The following is a 14,736-nucleotide window of genomic DNA, read 5'->3' on the forward strand; positions in this document are numbered from 1 at the left end:
TAACTGTCAAAATATCTTCTGCTTTTTTTTTTTTTTTTTGTCTAATCAAATAATACAATCAAAATAAAAATATTCATTTACTACTTCATATTTTTTTATAGGTGATTTAAGAATTATGGTTTTTGTATTAAAAGCAGAAGAAAATGAAAGTAAACAAAAAACAAAAAAAAATTTCAAACGTTCATCAGACATATAAGATCAATTAAAATGGTTTTTTTTCCTAATTGAAATCCTCCAGTTTTTTTTTTATAAACTATTAATAATTTTAGTTAATTCCATTAAAAAAAAAGACAAACTTTTTTATAAAATTGTCTCCATTTAAAATTTCCAGCATCCGTCCATGTTCAAACATGTTTGTTGTTCATCCAGGCATGTCACTTAACATCCTTTCCATGGTGTGTAATATAATAATAACTATAAAAAAGATAAAATTATTAATTCATTTGACAATTGTTAATAATGATAAAAAATATTGAATTATTTAAAAAAAATTTCAAGTCGTGACACAAAAAATTTTCCCTTTTCTTACCCATTTTTAATAGAAAATGAAAGTTGAAAGATGGATCATGTTGAGCACAAAATGAGATGATGATGATGATGATTTTTTTTTTTTATTATGCGGATTCACTTCCGATTTGCAGGAATGTTTCTGGTCCAAATGACCTTACGGAACAATAAAAATTACAGACCGTATCCCCTCATATCCGGTTTAAATCAAAAAAAAAAAAAAACAAAACAAATTTTTTTTTTTTTTTTGCTTACATTTTACTTTTGGTTTCAGATTACCGTTTTTTTTTTTTTTTTTTAGATAATTTTAATAAAAAGTGCTTATTATGCATAAATTTCCTTACTAATGGTACTGTCTGCGAATATCTTTCCTTTTTTCTTTTCGGTGAGGTCTGTAAAAAAAAAAAAAAAAAAAAAAAAATTTTAACTGATAAAAAAAAAAGTACAGTAATAATTAAGTATTGTTCAAGGTTAAAGCATGCAAAATAATTTTTTTTTGTATGTTATTAAAAATAAATAATAAAACGGTCATTTTTGGGTTGTAAAAATTTTCTTTTTTTGCTTTTCTAACTATTTATGTACTTTATTACACATTTTATTAATCAATTTAACGATAAAGCCAAGGACAACAGCACATTTTTTTGTGGAAAAATGGCGAGGGTGGGTTTTTTAAAATTTAATCAATGTGCGAGATTTATTTATATGCTTTTTACTTTCCGTTGAAATTTCGATTGTTGTTTGTTTTCGAACTATAAAAATACAGCGTAAAAAAATGAGAAAATGCTACGACTATACATCTATATATTTGCATGAAAACTGACCGTTAAAATGAGACGCCATTTTTATTGTGTCTTGTAAAGTTTTATTTATGTAATATCCACATGAATTTGAATTAGTTTTTAAATATATTTCTCTTTCGAACTCTGTATTATATTCATAAATTAAAAAAAAATCACTTACTGTAATTGTTACGTAATAAATAAACTGTATAAATTCTTTTTTTTTTGTCGCCATGAAAATGTAGCACTCGTGCTTTTTAACGAACCTTTTCTTAATGCGTAATAAAGATTAAAAATAATCAGGGTTGCCAATTTAATTTTTATTAATTTTGATTTTTTTTTTTTGCCATTTGAAATGAATACGTTTAATGATGATGCCCGGTAAAGAGTTTTTTTTTTTTTTCTTGAATCATAAAGATAAGTTTTTTTTTTTTAAGAACATTTTATTTTAAAGTTTTTATTATACATTAATCTATTTCTTCTTTTTTTTTTAATAACAGATAATGATTTCGATTTGGTGGACGTTACTTTTTTTAACCGTTTCACGTAAGTACAAGTGGTTGCTTTATATGACGTAAGAAAGGAAAATTTCAAAAAAAAAAAAAAAAAAGAAAAATGGTTTTAATATTAATTTTCAAAGGGCATGCTAATAAAAAATGACCTCGATAGTTTAGAAACCCTTAAAAGCGGGTAATGTCCTTTTAAAAAATTCAAAAACGAAATCCCCACTTATAATTGGGGAGTTTTTCTTTTCGAGTCTTTTAATTTTGTATCCTAGGCGACCATGTCAGGTATGCGTGATTTAAATTTATCATATAAAATCTTTCCTTTCTTTTTTTTTTTTATTTCTGTTTAAAATATCGTTTTATTTTGCATTTAAATTATACTTAAACTTTAAGACTACATATAGAAAACTTTTTTTCAGGTATTTACCCTGTCAGGGGACAATATAATAGTAATTGCGGTCAAAAAGATTATGATAGATGTGTCAGATTGGCTGATCCATTATTAACAGATCCTCATCTTATTTTTCCTGATAACATGGCGGATGTTGATAATGTTTGCAGGTGATAATCCACGACAAAAAATTAAAGTTGAAGTTGTTTTTTTACATACAAGTTTTTTATTAATTTTTTTAAGAACTTGGAGCAAGTTTGTCGATTGTATAAAGAGTTACATTGATCGTTGTTTTACCGAATCTCGTCGAAATCAATTTAACAAAGCCGTTGAAAGTCCGGTCGATTCCATATATCAAATGTGCACATCCAGCACATACCAACAAGAATATTTACAACATGCTTCTTGTCTCAAATCCACACTAACAGAAGACATTCATTGTGGGGTTTATTATAAACAATTAGTGGCACACGTACAAGGACCAAGAGATATGGGTAGATCAGATCTTTGTTGGTAAGAAATAAAAGAAAAACCAACGATTTCCTTCTTATTTATTTTTAAACAGACTCAAACGTACAATAATAATAATAATAATAACTTTGTTATATAAACCTATAATTATATTTTTATATTTTTAATTTTTTTGTGTGGAAAGGGTTGAAAGTTTCCAGTACTTTTTGTTTAATGATTCCCTTTAGCAAAACCTTGAAAAGGTTGTTGTTGTTACCTTATCAATATTTTAGGGTTGTAATATTAGTTATTATTATTATATTTCAAGGTCGGATAAATATTAATTAAATTTAATACATAATAATTATGTTTCAACCTGATATTATTATGATTTTATTTGTTTTGCAGTTCCCATCACAGATTTAGAGAATGTGTATTGACCGAAACAAGAAGAGCATGCGATGGTAAAGTATCGGCAACGTCAAAAATGGTCGCAAGTGCTTTCAGCAGACAAATTCTTGATAAAGCATTGAGTTTTCTAAGAGAACAATGTTCATCATACTTGTAATCATTTATTTATTTTTAATGTTTTCCCTTTTGTCAAATTACAAATCACGGTAGCAAGTTTTAATTTTACAGACCGGGACAAGGAGAATGTCCAGGATATGTACCGCCATCGGTAACGAGACAAGATGAAAATTATGGAAAATCAAGCGTTAATAACATAATACATTCAACTCCTTCCGTCGAAACGAGATACATAACAAACGATCAAGTTTTTTCCGATAATTTTCATCAACCGACCGTCGTAGAACAATCGACGATAAATACGCTATCATGGAGTCCGAATACTAGAGATTCGAGAAGGAAAACAACAAAAGCTGCTGAATATGATTATTCGACCGAATTAAGAACTCCGACCACTATTGAGGACACATCATCACGTTCGAGTTATGGTAGAGGAATGTCAATGACATCCACACAATCCTCGTCGTCGTCGACAGGAACAACAAGAGATGATATATTTAAAGCAACTCATTATAAACCCTCGACGGAATCCTGGTATCCTGGAAAAAATATAAATTTTTACAATGCCGAAAAGGAAATAAATGATTTTCCCAGCAATCAGGTTGATGAACCCAATCAACAGGGTTTAGCACGTTTGGATATTGATACGGATTTAAATTCTGGTTCCACGTCAATTATATTTAACTTTTTCTCCTCCTCCTCCTCCGCCTCCTTATTATTATTATTATTTTCCGTTATTTTTTTATTTAATCGACCGTGATTTAAAAAAAAAACCTGATTCTTCTATTATTTATTTATTTAAACAATAAAAATAATAATAATAATAATACGTATTTACGAACGAGTTTCTTTTTTTTACATTATTAATTCAGCTTAATTTTTTTTTTCTTTTTTTCATTCATCAATTTAAATTAAAAAAAAAAAAAATGTTTAAGTGAAAACTCATTGGAATCATACAAGTGATAAAAAAAAAAACTATTAAAATTTTTTAATTGATTCACAATTATTATAAATCAATCAATCAATCAATTGGATTAAATTAAATTTAAAAAAAAAAAAAAAATTGTTGCTTTTAATTAAATAATAATAATAATAATAATAATAATAATAATAAATAAATAAAAATCCAGTGGTTACCATTATAGCAGCAGCTTTACCATTTTGTAATGATTGTGCTACGTTCATTGAACAACTGCCTTCATTTTTATTTTTGTAAATTTATATTTATGAGCATTATTTAACAATATATATAAATATAAATATAATTTTAACTTTCTCTCTTTCTTTTTCTCTCCCCTCTCTCTTCCCTTTTCTCTCTCCCCTCTCTCTTCTCTTTTCTCTCTCTCTCTCTCTCTCTTCTCTCTCATTTTTTAACTTATTACATAATTATTTATAATTGGTGAGTATAAATAAACGACGCGAATGAAAAATTTCGTATAAAAAATATAATTTAAATAATAATAATAATAATAATAAAATTAAAATAAATGTCAGTGACTGTCTAAAAATTGTACGTCCGATAGTAAGAGTAAAGTTTGAGGAAGTGGTCGAGGTTGGGGGCTCAACACGGTTAAAACTCCTCTTTTTAAATCGACGTTCGTACTGGAAAAAAAAATAAAGAAAAAAATTTTTTTTATTTTTTTTTTGTTGATTCCCATCGTTTGAGTTTTGTTAAATTATTTTGAATTCTCAACAACTTACACGCAAATAAATCCGGCTACGTTTGTCGTGATGACATCTTCGTCGGCGCTTGCTGCAAAACTAACAGCTAAAATGTGATTAAGTAAATTCATACCTGAAAAAAAAAAAAAAAAAAAAATTATTCATAACCAATAAATCAACAATTTTTATTTATTTTAATAATCATTACCGGGTGTTAATTGAACTAATTTCGTTTTGTTTTCTTCAGGTTTCATTCCTAATGGCATGCATGAATCTGGCAGTGATGGAGCACCTATTTTGTAAACTTGTATCTCTGATAATTTAACATCGAAAGAATGTGGAAATAATTGTGGCGACATTGAACCATAAAAATATTCATTAACTCTTGAATCCCGATTTTCTGCTCTGTTGCTTTGAGATCTTTCTACAACCTTAATTTAATTATTTTCAATTTTATTATTTTTTACCCCTTATGAGATGAACTCGAATCTGACATTCTCACACATGCATGCATAAACACTTACTCCTCTGCTCTTGGGTAAAAATACAACTTTAACAAAATTAGGTAAATCTCTTTGTAGTTCGTTATATAACCTTTCCTGATCTAATACCAAAATAACATCCACTTCAAAAGATTGAGCAACATGAAGTATTTGTTTATATCCGCTGCCTCTAACCCAACCGCAGGTATTTATGACAACACCAGATGCATTCGCTTAAAAAAAAAATTAATTTGAAACATTTTATGTATTGACTAAAATGAGATTAGGTTAAAAATGATAAAGTTACAAAACTAACCTTTTTTATTGGCTTGCATCCTTTCCGAAATAACTTCAGATAATTTACTTATTAACAAATTAAATAATGGTAAGTTAGCATTGGGTGCTGTGTGTCCGAAATGATAAACCAATGGAGCTTGTTGAGAAAATCCATCGACAGATGCTGGCCTTTCGATTAACATTGCTCCTATTGTTCCAGGTAATGAAATGTGACCTAAATATTTTTGTAATAAAATTAAATTAGAATTTTCTCTTTAAGGAAAATAAAAAATGACTTCTCTAACTATATCAATTACCCTGTCCAACATCTAAATCAACATATATTGGTCTTCTTCCCATTCTTACCGCATAATTTAATAATATTCTACAAACTGTACTTTTGCCAACATCGCAAGGACCGACAACCATTGCGATGGGTCCTTTTTTTTCATTCGTTTCAGCATTTTTACGCATTTGTTCAAGAGCAGCATGGCAATTTAAATACATTACCATGGGTGTTTCTCTTGCAACGTAACTGACATCCGTTTTACCTTTTAATTCTAGAGTGCAGCCTTGCCATGTGAATATGGCTACTTTGGCACCGGTTGAAAAAATATATTTTTTCCCTTTGACAAGTTCCGTTCCGAACAATTCTGCCATACCAGCTTTAAGCTTAAAAATACATAAATATTTTCATTAAAATGGCGATTGATTCTTATTTTAAATTAACTAATATTTTTCATTTTTAAGTAGGCATACCTCAACCGCAACTTTTTCATTTTTCGTTTCGATTTCAAATCTTAATTCAGAATCTGCTTCTAAAACAAATTCTTCTACCTGCTCTTCACTTTCGGTATTCTCCGCCATTGTCAAAACACTTTGTAAATTATACATATATCTTATTGCACGTTAACCTTTTTATCTTCTTCCACGTTTTTTTAACGGTTATTCATATTTGCAAGTTATTTGTACTGCAAATGGTAAAAATTTCACTATGTGTTAATATATTACACATTACGTAAAAATTTTACAACAAAACATGTACGTGAAGTTAAACAAAATAACTAATATTATTTTAGGTTATACTTATTAAAAAAAAAAAAAAGTAGGAAAATAAATAAGTTAATTAAACTCATGTAAATTAATTTCACAACAAAAGACACTTTATTTTATCATTATTTATTTTCTACAAATACTTGATTATACTAAAAAAAAAAATATTTTAAGTACAATATTACAAATTAATTCTCACAACCTTTAACCACTTGAGTGAGTGTAAACACATAATATAATAATTTCGAAAACAAAAAAAAACCTAATTATTTGAAATTTCAATTACAAACGACGTTGGACGCAAAAAAACTTTTTTTTTTTTTTTTTTCGAAAATACATTTACCGTTATCAAAAGGCAAATACTATTATTTGAAAAAAAAAAAACATTCATTTTATCACAACATCAATTTTTTTTATTTTTATTTTTATAAATAAATAAAATTACATTGTATAACATATTCCCCATTATTATTATTATTATTATTAATATTTTAATTGGCACATTAAAATGAAAAACGTCGTTGTATTAAATGCTTTTTTGTGCATTTACAAATTAAAATAATGGGGTAATGGCTTCCATTTTAACTGAAACCCAAAAATCCTTCACAATGATTTTCATTTTTATTATAATAAATCGGGACGGATCGAAAATTTCCCCCAGATGAAAACAAAAAGAAAATCAAAATTCAATTTTTTTTTTTTTTTTTTTTTCAAATATTTTTAAATACCTTAAATAAAATACAATAAAAAAAAAAAAAAAAATTCAGTACGATTTCATAACAAATCTACAAATCTACAAAAATACATTTTTTTTTGTATTGTATTGTTTTATTATTATTATTATTTTGGCAATTAAATTAAATTGGCAACATTATTAATTATTATTACATCAACATCAGCCTAAATTCTCTAATGTGAGATTTTAATAAAAGTACTATACCGATTCCGATTATTGGAAGTCCTAAAATTGCACAAACAGCTTCTCCAGTAACTTCCGGTTTGAATTCCAAAAAATCTACAAATCACAACACACATTTAATTAAATACCGTAATTATAAAAAATTATTAAAGAAAAAGAGGGGGGAGGGGGGTGGGGTGAAAAACTCACTCGTGAAATCATCGTTCATGTGAAATAAACACCAAAATAAACTTGAGATTGGAAGAGCGGGCATCATGATCGAGACGACAGTAATGGCGGATTGTATATTTTTCATTAATTCTAAACATGATAATATTAACGTCACGTATGAAAAAACAAAAACGATCGTAACAACCGACAAAGTGTAACATTTATTACTGTCGCTTAATCCGATGTGACAATAAAATGAATCGATTATATCACTTATAACATCCACTAATAGTTTTCCTTTACCCTGAAAACAAAAGAGTACAAAAAATTAACTTATGGAAAATTATAAAATATGAATAACATTTTAAATGACTAACATCGTTGAAAAATTCCATCGTTGGCATCCAACAAAAACCCAATATTAATAACCAACATGTTATGTGTTGCCACAAAGCGACATCGTAACAAACACCAGAAGACCACGTCTGCCATTTTCCATTATCATTTTTAGGAGTTGATGTGATTGGAAATTTTTTAATATCGCATAGAGATAATCGACTCAGACAAGATGTTGAGCGTATTGGAGAATTATTTATTATTTTTCCATTTATTAATTTGCTACCGCTTTGACATTTTGAATTTATCATCATGGATTTCTTAATGTCTTTTGTTTTATTCAAAGTTTTACTTTTAACTCCTCCCAAATTAGATTCTCCATCTTGATAAATGACTGAAAGACTTTGAATGGAATGTTTTAAATTGTCACTTTGTGTATTTTCATCATTGAAAACATTCGACAATATTGAAACATTAAAACTTGAATTAGAATCCTGTAATATTGTAATCAAATAGTAATAATAATAATAATGATAATAATGATAAACATTAAAGTCTTAAAAAAATACCTCATATGATGTCCAACAAACTTCAATAAATGTAAAATGCAATATCCAAATCCCGTGAAACAATAAATACAAAATAACATATAAAAAATGTAATTTCGGTGTGACTTCGGTCATTGTTGAAACTCCATTACAACGAAATTTATCGCACAAACCAAAATCGACGCTTACAAAAACTCCTACAATTATTGTTATGGCACAAAAGGTTTTTTCAAGACTCATCTCTGAAATAATAAAATTTTAAAAACCATGACATAAAATGACAAATTTAAATAAATCATTTATTAATATTATTTTTTGTTATAAAATTTAATCATTTATTTAAAATGGGGGCAAAAATACGCACAACATACTTATTTATTTTTATAATTGTTTATGTTAAGATAATATAATTTAAATTAAAACATAATTAATTTGTTTTCCTTGTTAATTATTATCATCGCCAATTTTTAAACAATTGTTTTGTCATGTTATAAATACTGACATGTGTCATCGAAGCGACAAATAATGAAAAATAAATAAACATATTTAAATAAAATTTATTGTTAAATTTAAATTTTTTGTCAACGTAGAGAAAAAAAAAAATTCTTAATCAAAAACTATTAACACAAAAAAAAAAAAAAATAATAAAAAAAAAAAAATAAACTTGCCGAATAAAATTTTAAGGTTGTTAAATATAACTTACTCTTCCTGGAAAAAGTATAATAAAAAAATAGAGAAAACACAAGACAGCTGCCTTTGAGTGGATCCTCCAAGTGACACCTCACATAATTTCCATCCATGAACCAAAAAATTGCTATGCTTCCGATTGATAAGAGAAAACTCACTTTTAATATTTCGGAAAAGCAAAGAGTGTGATTTGGTGATGTTTGACAATCGCATTTCGGTATGAAAACAACCATATGAGTTATTCCGAATAGTATGACATTAACTGAGGATATAGTAAAAAGTTTACTATACGTTGATATACTGTAAAACGATGAATATTTTAAATATATCGGAACTACGATGACCAAAACGGACGATGAAACAAATATTAATGAACATGTTAATATGAATAGAATCGTTTTACGATTCGATTTCGGAATTTGATCATCTTTGTGTACAAAATCTAAGATTTTTTTTTCTATGAAGTAATCGATTTCTTCCTTATCGCACGTCTCTTCTTCGCTTTCTCTAATTTCAACGAGTAAATCTTCTTTTTCTTCATTTTCCATCATATAATAACAACTATGACACTTGTTTATTTATATAGAAAAATTTACAATTTAACTATAAAATTACAAACGTTACATGAAAAAAGATTACTTTTACTATAATAAGCATTTTGATAACGGCGAAATCGTGTTCGAAAATGCATCAGGAATTTCAAACAGAAGAAATGTTTTCTTACTCTATGACAATGAAAAAAATTTTGCTGCTGACAAAATTGAACCGTCAAATCATACGACATCATTTTTTAACCGAAAACTAAAAACCGATTCTTTTTTGTTTTTTTTTTTTTTAAATTTAAATTTATTTTAAAGGTTTTGTGTAAAAAAAACTACATGGCAGTGTGAGTTAATTGTTGATATTGTCTGACTTTTTTAAGAAGATTCATTTCATTTTTAGTCATCATTTCCATGATGGACGATTCAAAATTTTCATCCAAACATTCTCTCAACACTTGTTTTAATTTTTCCGTTGAATCCTTATCGGATTTGGCCGATATTGGAAGTATGTCAAAAAATTTTAAATATTTTTCCGGTCTTAATTTTTCCGGTAGTCGAGATGCTGCATAACCTAGGGGAGTAAATGCGATGTAAATTTTTACAATCGAAAAAAAAAAAAAAAATATGGAGGAGGAGGAGAGAGAGGAAAATAACTAACTTGGTAAGTCCTTAAACGTGGGTAATATTTCTTTAAATGCGGTTAAAGCTCCTGGTAAATCCATTTTATTTATTGCTAAAACTGCCGGCTTATCCAAAAGTTCACTTTTATACAATTCCAATTCCTAAAATTATTTTTTAAAATATTAATTTAATTACAGCAAACGTGTGTGTGCGTGTGTGTGAGGGAAAACAAAAATTTCCTTCGTACCTTATTTAATAAAATGACGGATTCTATGCAATTTCTATGAGAGCACTGTGGCGTCAATTGAAACCCGAAAATGTCGACGACCAATAACAACAAACTACTTCTTTCGACGTGTTTTAAAAATTCGTGACCCATACCGACGTCATCGGAAGCACCCTCGACGAGACCCGGCAAATCCGCCATTGATATTTTACGTAAATCCGAATATTCTAATATTCCTAAATGAGGTCTCAAAGTCGTGACTGAAACGTAAATCATTTCTCATCTCTCCCGCCATTTTTATTTAAAAAAAAAAAAGCAAAAAAAAAATCAATTACATGCATAATCTGCTATTTTAGGTTTGGCTCTCGATAACGAATTTAAAAGAGTCGATTTTCCAGCATTTGGAAATCCAACGAGTCCAATATCGGCAATCAATTTTAAATCTATCGTTATGAGTTGAGAATGACCTTTTGAACCTGAATACGCTGGTACGCTATTCGGTCCTCCACCAGGTCCACCTTCAGCTACCATAATTTTATCTCCGACCGCATTCAATTCCCCTGGAAAAGAAAAAGTTTACGTGTCGAATCCGCGAACAATATATACATTTATTTATCTAATTCCACGTTCGTCGACAAACCCATTTTCCTCATGAATTCGTCGTACACGACGACACCGGGGGGCACGGGTATTATGACGTCGTTTCCAGGTTTACCGAACACTTTCATTGTTTTACTATTTTCTCCAGACTCAGCCGTAACCAATAATTTTGAATATTTTTTCCATGTGTGATTCAATATCGTCTCTGTAAATGCGACAAAATGAAAAAAAATTACAATCGATGATGATAATAATAATAAATAAATAAAATAAAATAAGGGTTACTTTTTCTAGCTTCGACGTAAACATCTCCACCTTTTCCTCCGACACCACCATATTTGGGTAAACCCATCCCTCCATTTCCACCCTTAACTCTTAATCGTATCGTATCAATAAAATTTTTAGAAAATTGTTTCTGGAACAAAAAAACAGAAAACGTCATGAAAGGATTACCAAATTTGGCAAAAGGGGATCCCATGTAAAAAAAAAATTGAGGAGACGAGAGCGATGATAATGATGATAATTATTCCAATTTTAATATTTTCAAAAAGAAAAAAAAAATTTTTTTCTTTTTTCTTTTATTTTTTTTTTTTTTGGGGTCACAACTGGGCTCTTTTCTCTCTCTCTCTCTCTCTCTCTTTTTTTTTTTTTTTATCGAGCGTTAAACGTTTTTTCAGGTCAGGGTTTTTTATTCTTTTATCCCGGTGTGAAATTTTTATTAATCCTCTAAGTCAAACCGACAAAAAAAAAATGTTTGGTCATGGAGAAAACGACTGACTTATGTTCATCCCTAATTTTTAAACGGTTTTTCATTTCTACGATGAAAATGGGGCGCTCCCTTTGTCACCCTTTATTAACAAACCAATAATAATAATGATAATACGTCCTCGATTTAATTAATTTTTACATACATATATATTTTTTCTTTGGTAAAATTTTCATTTATTTCGATTGATTCCCCCCTCCCTCTCTCTCTCTCTCTCTCTCTCTCACTCTCTCTCTCGCTCTTTCTCGCTTTCTCTCTCTCTCTCTCTCTTTCTTAATTTTTTCAAAGGTGAACAACAAACCGTACAAGTCCGGACAAAAGTAGGCTAAGGGTAATTTCGAAGGGTAAAAATTAAATAAATAAATGAAAAAAAAATTTAATAATACTAAAATTCAATTCATTTTTCAATCCATCGATCTCTCGAATACCGATCGATTCGATACATCGAATTATCGATTTTTTTTTACCCTAACTCATCCCGTCATCCGTACGTGCGTACGTACACACATGCGACATGGCATAAACTTTTACGTTTAACGTTTTCATAAATATTCATGTAAAAATTATTATTATTATTATTATTTTTAAAGACGTTAAATTTTACAACCGTAAATTATTATTATTATTATTATAAATTACGACTCGTCCAAACGACACCAGTCGGTAAAACATTTTTTTTTTTTATGTTTTTCCTTCATGGATTCCAAAGCAAAAAAAAATGTTTTCTGGAATCATGGCGACGACGACGACGACGACGCTGCTGCTGCTGCTGCGTGAGACTCTCATTTAATTAAAAAAATTCATTCATTCATTCATTTATTTATTGTTATTAATTTTTCATTTAAATTTAAATTTAAAAAAAAATTATTTATTATTATTATTATTATTATTGATGGTCCTCCTTACGTGCACGAGCGAGCAACTGCTGCTGTTGCACGTTTGTTTTGGCAATAGAACCGTTTCAACATTTTACGTCAGAATTTTTTTTCCCTCTCTTTCCCAACAGCTTTTTACTGTAATTTTGTGAGAGAAAATAAACGAAAAAACAAAATAAAAAAATTTTTAATTCGTGAAAATTTTCTCAAGTCGCACATTGAGAGAAAAAAAAAAAAATTTTCTATTTTCAACGCGTAGCTCTTTCTCTCTCTCTCTCTCTCTCTTCGCGTATGTGAACTTTTTGTTAGTGTTTATTATTATTATTATTTAATTAATTTTTTCGCGTTCGTCACTTTTTTTCCAGTGTTTCATATTTTTTTTTTTTTTTTTTTTGTCAAATTGTGTCTTCGTCCACGCGAGTTTTCCCCCTCGGTATGTTAAATAGCAAAAAAAATTACGAATACGCGGATTGCAACGACGATGATGATGATCAATTACATCCGTTACAATCTCAAGCCGCAGCATCTCTTCTCCAGCAATTCGAATCGAAAAAAAAAAATAAAATCGGTTCGAAAAAGAAAAATTCTAGAAACGACGAGTACGATGATTTAAATGACACGATTATTGATAGAGAATCCACTCTGACATCCTACGTCGAACATGTGAGTATCCCCATTTTTTTCTCTCTTTCTTTCTTTCTTTCTTTAGAATAGAATAGAATAGAATAGAATAGAAAAAATTTACCGTCGAGGCAAAAAAAAAAAAAAAACCCATTAATAATAATTTCCGGCGATAAAAAAAAATAAAAAAATACTTAAAAACATTCCGACTCTTTTAATTAAATCTCTCGACGGGAGGGAAGGGGGGAAAGGGGGTCCGGTACGTTAATTTTCTAAATGGTACAAAGATGAAAGATTTTAAACCTTTACTCGAATATCTAATAACCCAAGAGAAGAATCATAAACCGAAAAAAAAAAAAAAAAACTCAAACCCAAACATTTACCTGCGTGTTTTGTTGTTGTTTTAGTTTTAGTTTTTTTTTTATTTAATCGAAACTCAAAAGTTTTACCTGAAGTTTTCATCCGTGATTCCGTTGATTATTCATCTCCGTTATCCCTTCACAACGAATAAAAATTTATGTTTCGAAATATAAATTCGTTAGATTAATTAACGGATTATAAAGTGTACGATAAAAAAAAAAAAAAAAAAAATTACGAAATTAAATTTCCATTCATTACAACGTGTCCCATTCGAAAAAAAAAAAACCACACGGGCCGCCATCATCATCATCATCATCATCACCACCAACATCATTATCATCATCAACATCATCATTCTCGTCGTCATCATCATCGACAACAACAACCGAAAAAAAAAAAAAAAAAATATGCATTTTAATTTTATAATAAAAACATATTCGACTGTTTCTCTCTCTCTCTCTCTGTCTGTCTGTCTGTTTGTCTCTCTCTCTCTCTCTCTCTCTCTCTGTCTGTCTGTCTGTTTGTCTCTCTCTCTCTCTCTCTCTCTCTCTCTCTCTGTCTGTCTGTCTGTTTGTCTCTCTCTCTCTCTCTCTGTCTGTCTGTGTGTGTGTCTCTCTCTCTCTCTCTGTCTGTTTGTCTCTCTCTCTCTGTCTGTCTGTCTGTCTGTCTGTTTGTCTCTCTCTCTCTCTGTCTGTTTGTCTGTCTGTCTGTTTGTCTCTCTCTCTCTGTCTGTTTGTCTGTCTGTCTGTTTGTCTCTCTCTCTCTGTCTGTCTGTCTGTCTGTCTGTCTGTCTCTCTCTCTCTTTCTCTGTCTGTCTGTTTGTCTCTCTCTCTCTCTCTCTGTCTGTCTGT

At 29.1% G+C, this 14,736-nt stretch overlaps 5 protein-coding genes across 5 annotated transcripts; 2 read left to right on the top strand and 3 right to left on the bottom strand.

The window, feature by feature from the left end:
* Positions 1 to 1,789: 1,789 nt before the first annotated feature.
* On the top strand, positions 1,790 to 4,328 carry Phum_PHUM067600 (uncharacterized protein; the record flags this gene model as incomplete). The annotated part of the gene is made up of 6 exons (XM_002423520.1): positions 1,790 to 1,832; positions 2,212 to 2,353; positions 2,427 to 2,696; positions 3,042 to 3,197; positions 3,273 to 3,830; positions 4,292 to 4,328. 6 exons carry the CDS (start codon positions 1,790 to 1,792, stop codon positions 4,326 to 4,328), a joined length of 1,206 nt encoding a protein of 401 aa, XP_002423565.1.
* Positions 4,329 to 4,651: 323 nt separating this feature from the next.
* Phum_PHUM067610 (pre-mRNA cleavage complex II protein Clp1, putative) lies at positions 4,652 to 6,448 on the bottom strand (the record flags this gene model as incomplete). The annotated part of the gene is made up of 7 exons (XM_002423521.1): positions 4,652 to 4,763; positions 4,863 to 4,956; positions 5,032 to 5,254; positions 5,348 to 5,538; positions 5,622 to 5,816; positions 5,899 to 6,253; positions 6,341 to 6,448. 7 exons carry the CDS (start codon positions 6,446 to 6,448, stop codon positions 4,652 to 4,654), a joined length of 1,278 nt encoding a protein of 425 aa, XP_002423566.1.
* A 1,070-nt stretch (positions 6,449 to 7,518) lies between these two features.
* Phum_PHUM067620 (uncharacterized protein) lies at positions 7,519 to 10,061 on the bottom strand (the record flags this gene model as incomplete). The annotated part of the gene is made up of 6 exons (XM_002423522.1): positions 7,519 to 7,649; positions 7,743 to 8,007; positions 8,081 to 8,533; positions 8,609 to 8,829; positions 9,291 to 9,843; positions 9,999 to 10,061. 6 exons carry the CDS (start codon positions 10,059 to 10,061, stop codon positions 7,519 to 7,521), a joined length of 1,686 nt encoding a protein of 561 aa, XP_002423567.1.
* Positions 10,062 to 10,148: 87 nt separating this feature from the next.
* Positions 10,149 to 11,741, bottom strand: Phum_PHUM067630 (uncharacterized protein; the record flags this gene model as incomplete). The annotated part of the gene is made up of 6 exons (XM_002423523.1): positions 10,149 to 10,387; positions 10,475 to 10,598; positions 10,685 to 10,923; positions 10,999 to 11,223; positions 11,304 to 11,468; positions 11,549 to 11,741. 6 exons carry the CDS (start codon positions 11,739 to 11,741, stop codon positions 10,149 to 10,151), a joined length of 1,185 nt encoding a protein of 394 aa, XP_002423568.1.
* A 1,598-nt stretch (positions 11,742 to 13,339) lies between these two features.
* Positions 13,340 to 14,036, top strand: Phum_PHUM067640 (uncharacterized protein; the record flags this gene model as incomplete). The annotated part of the gene is made up of 2 exons (XM_002423524.1): positions 13,340 to 13,571; positions 13,933 to 14,036. 2 exons carry the CDS (start codon positions 13,340 to 13,342, stop codon positions 14,034 to 14,036), a joined length of 336 nt encoding a protein of 111 aa, XP_002423569.1.
* Between the last annotated feature and the right edge of the window lie 700 nt (positions 14,037 to 14,736).

This window comes from Pediculus humanus, genomic scaffold, assembly GCF_000006295.1.
Source record: "Pediculus humanus corporis 1103172107416 genomic scaffold, whole genome shotgun sequence".
Classification (NCBI taxonomy): Eukaryota; Metazoa; Arthropoda; class Insecta; order Psocodea; family Pediculidae; genus Pediculus; species Pediculus humanus.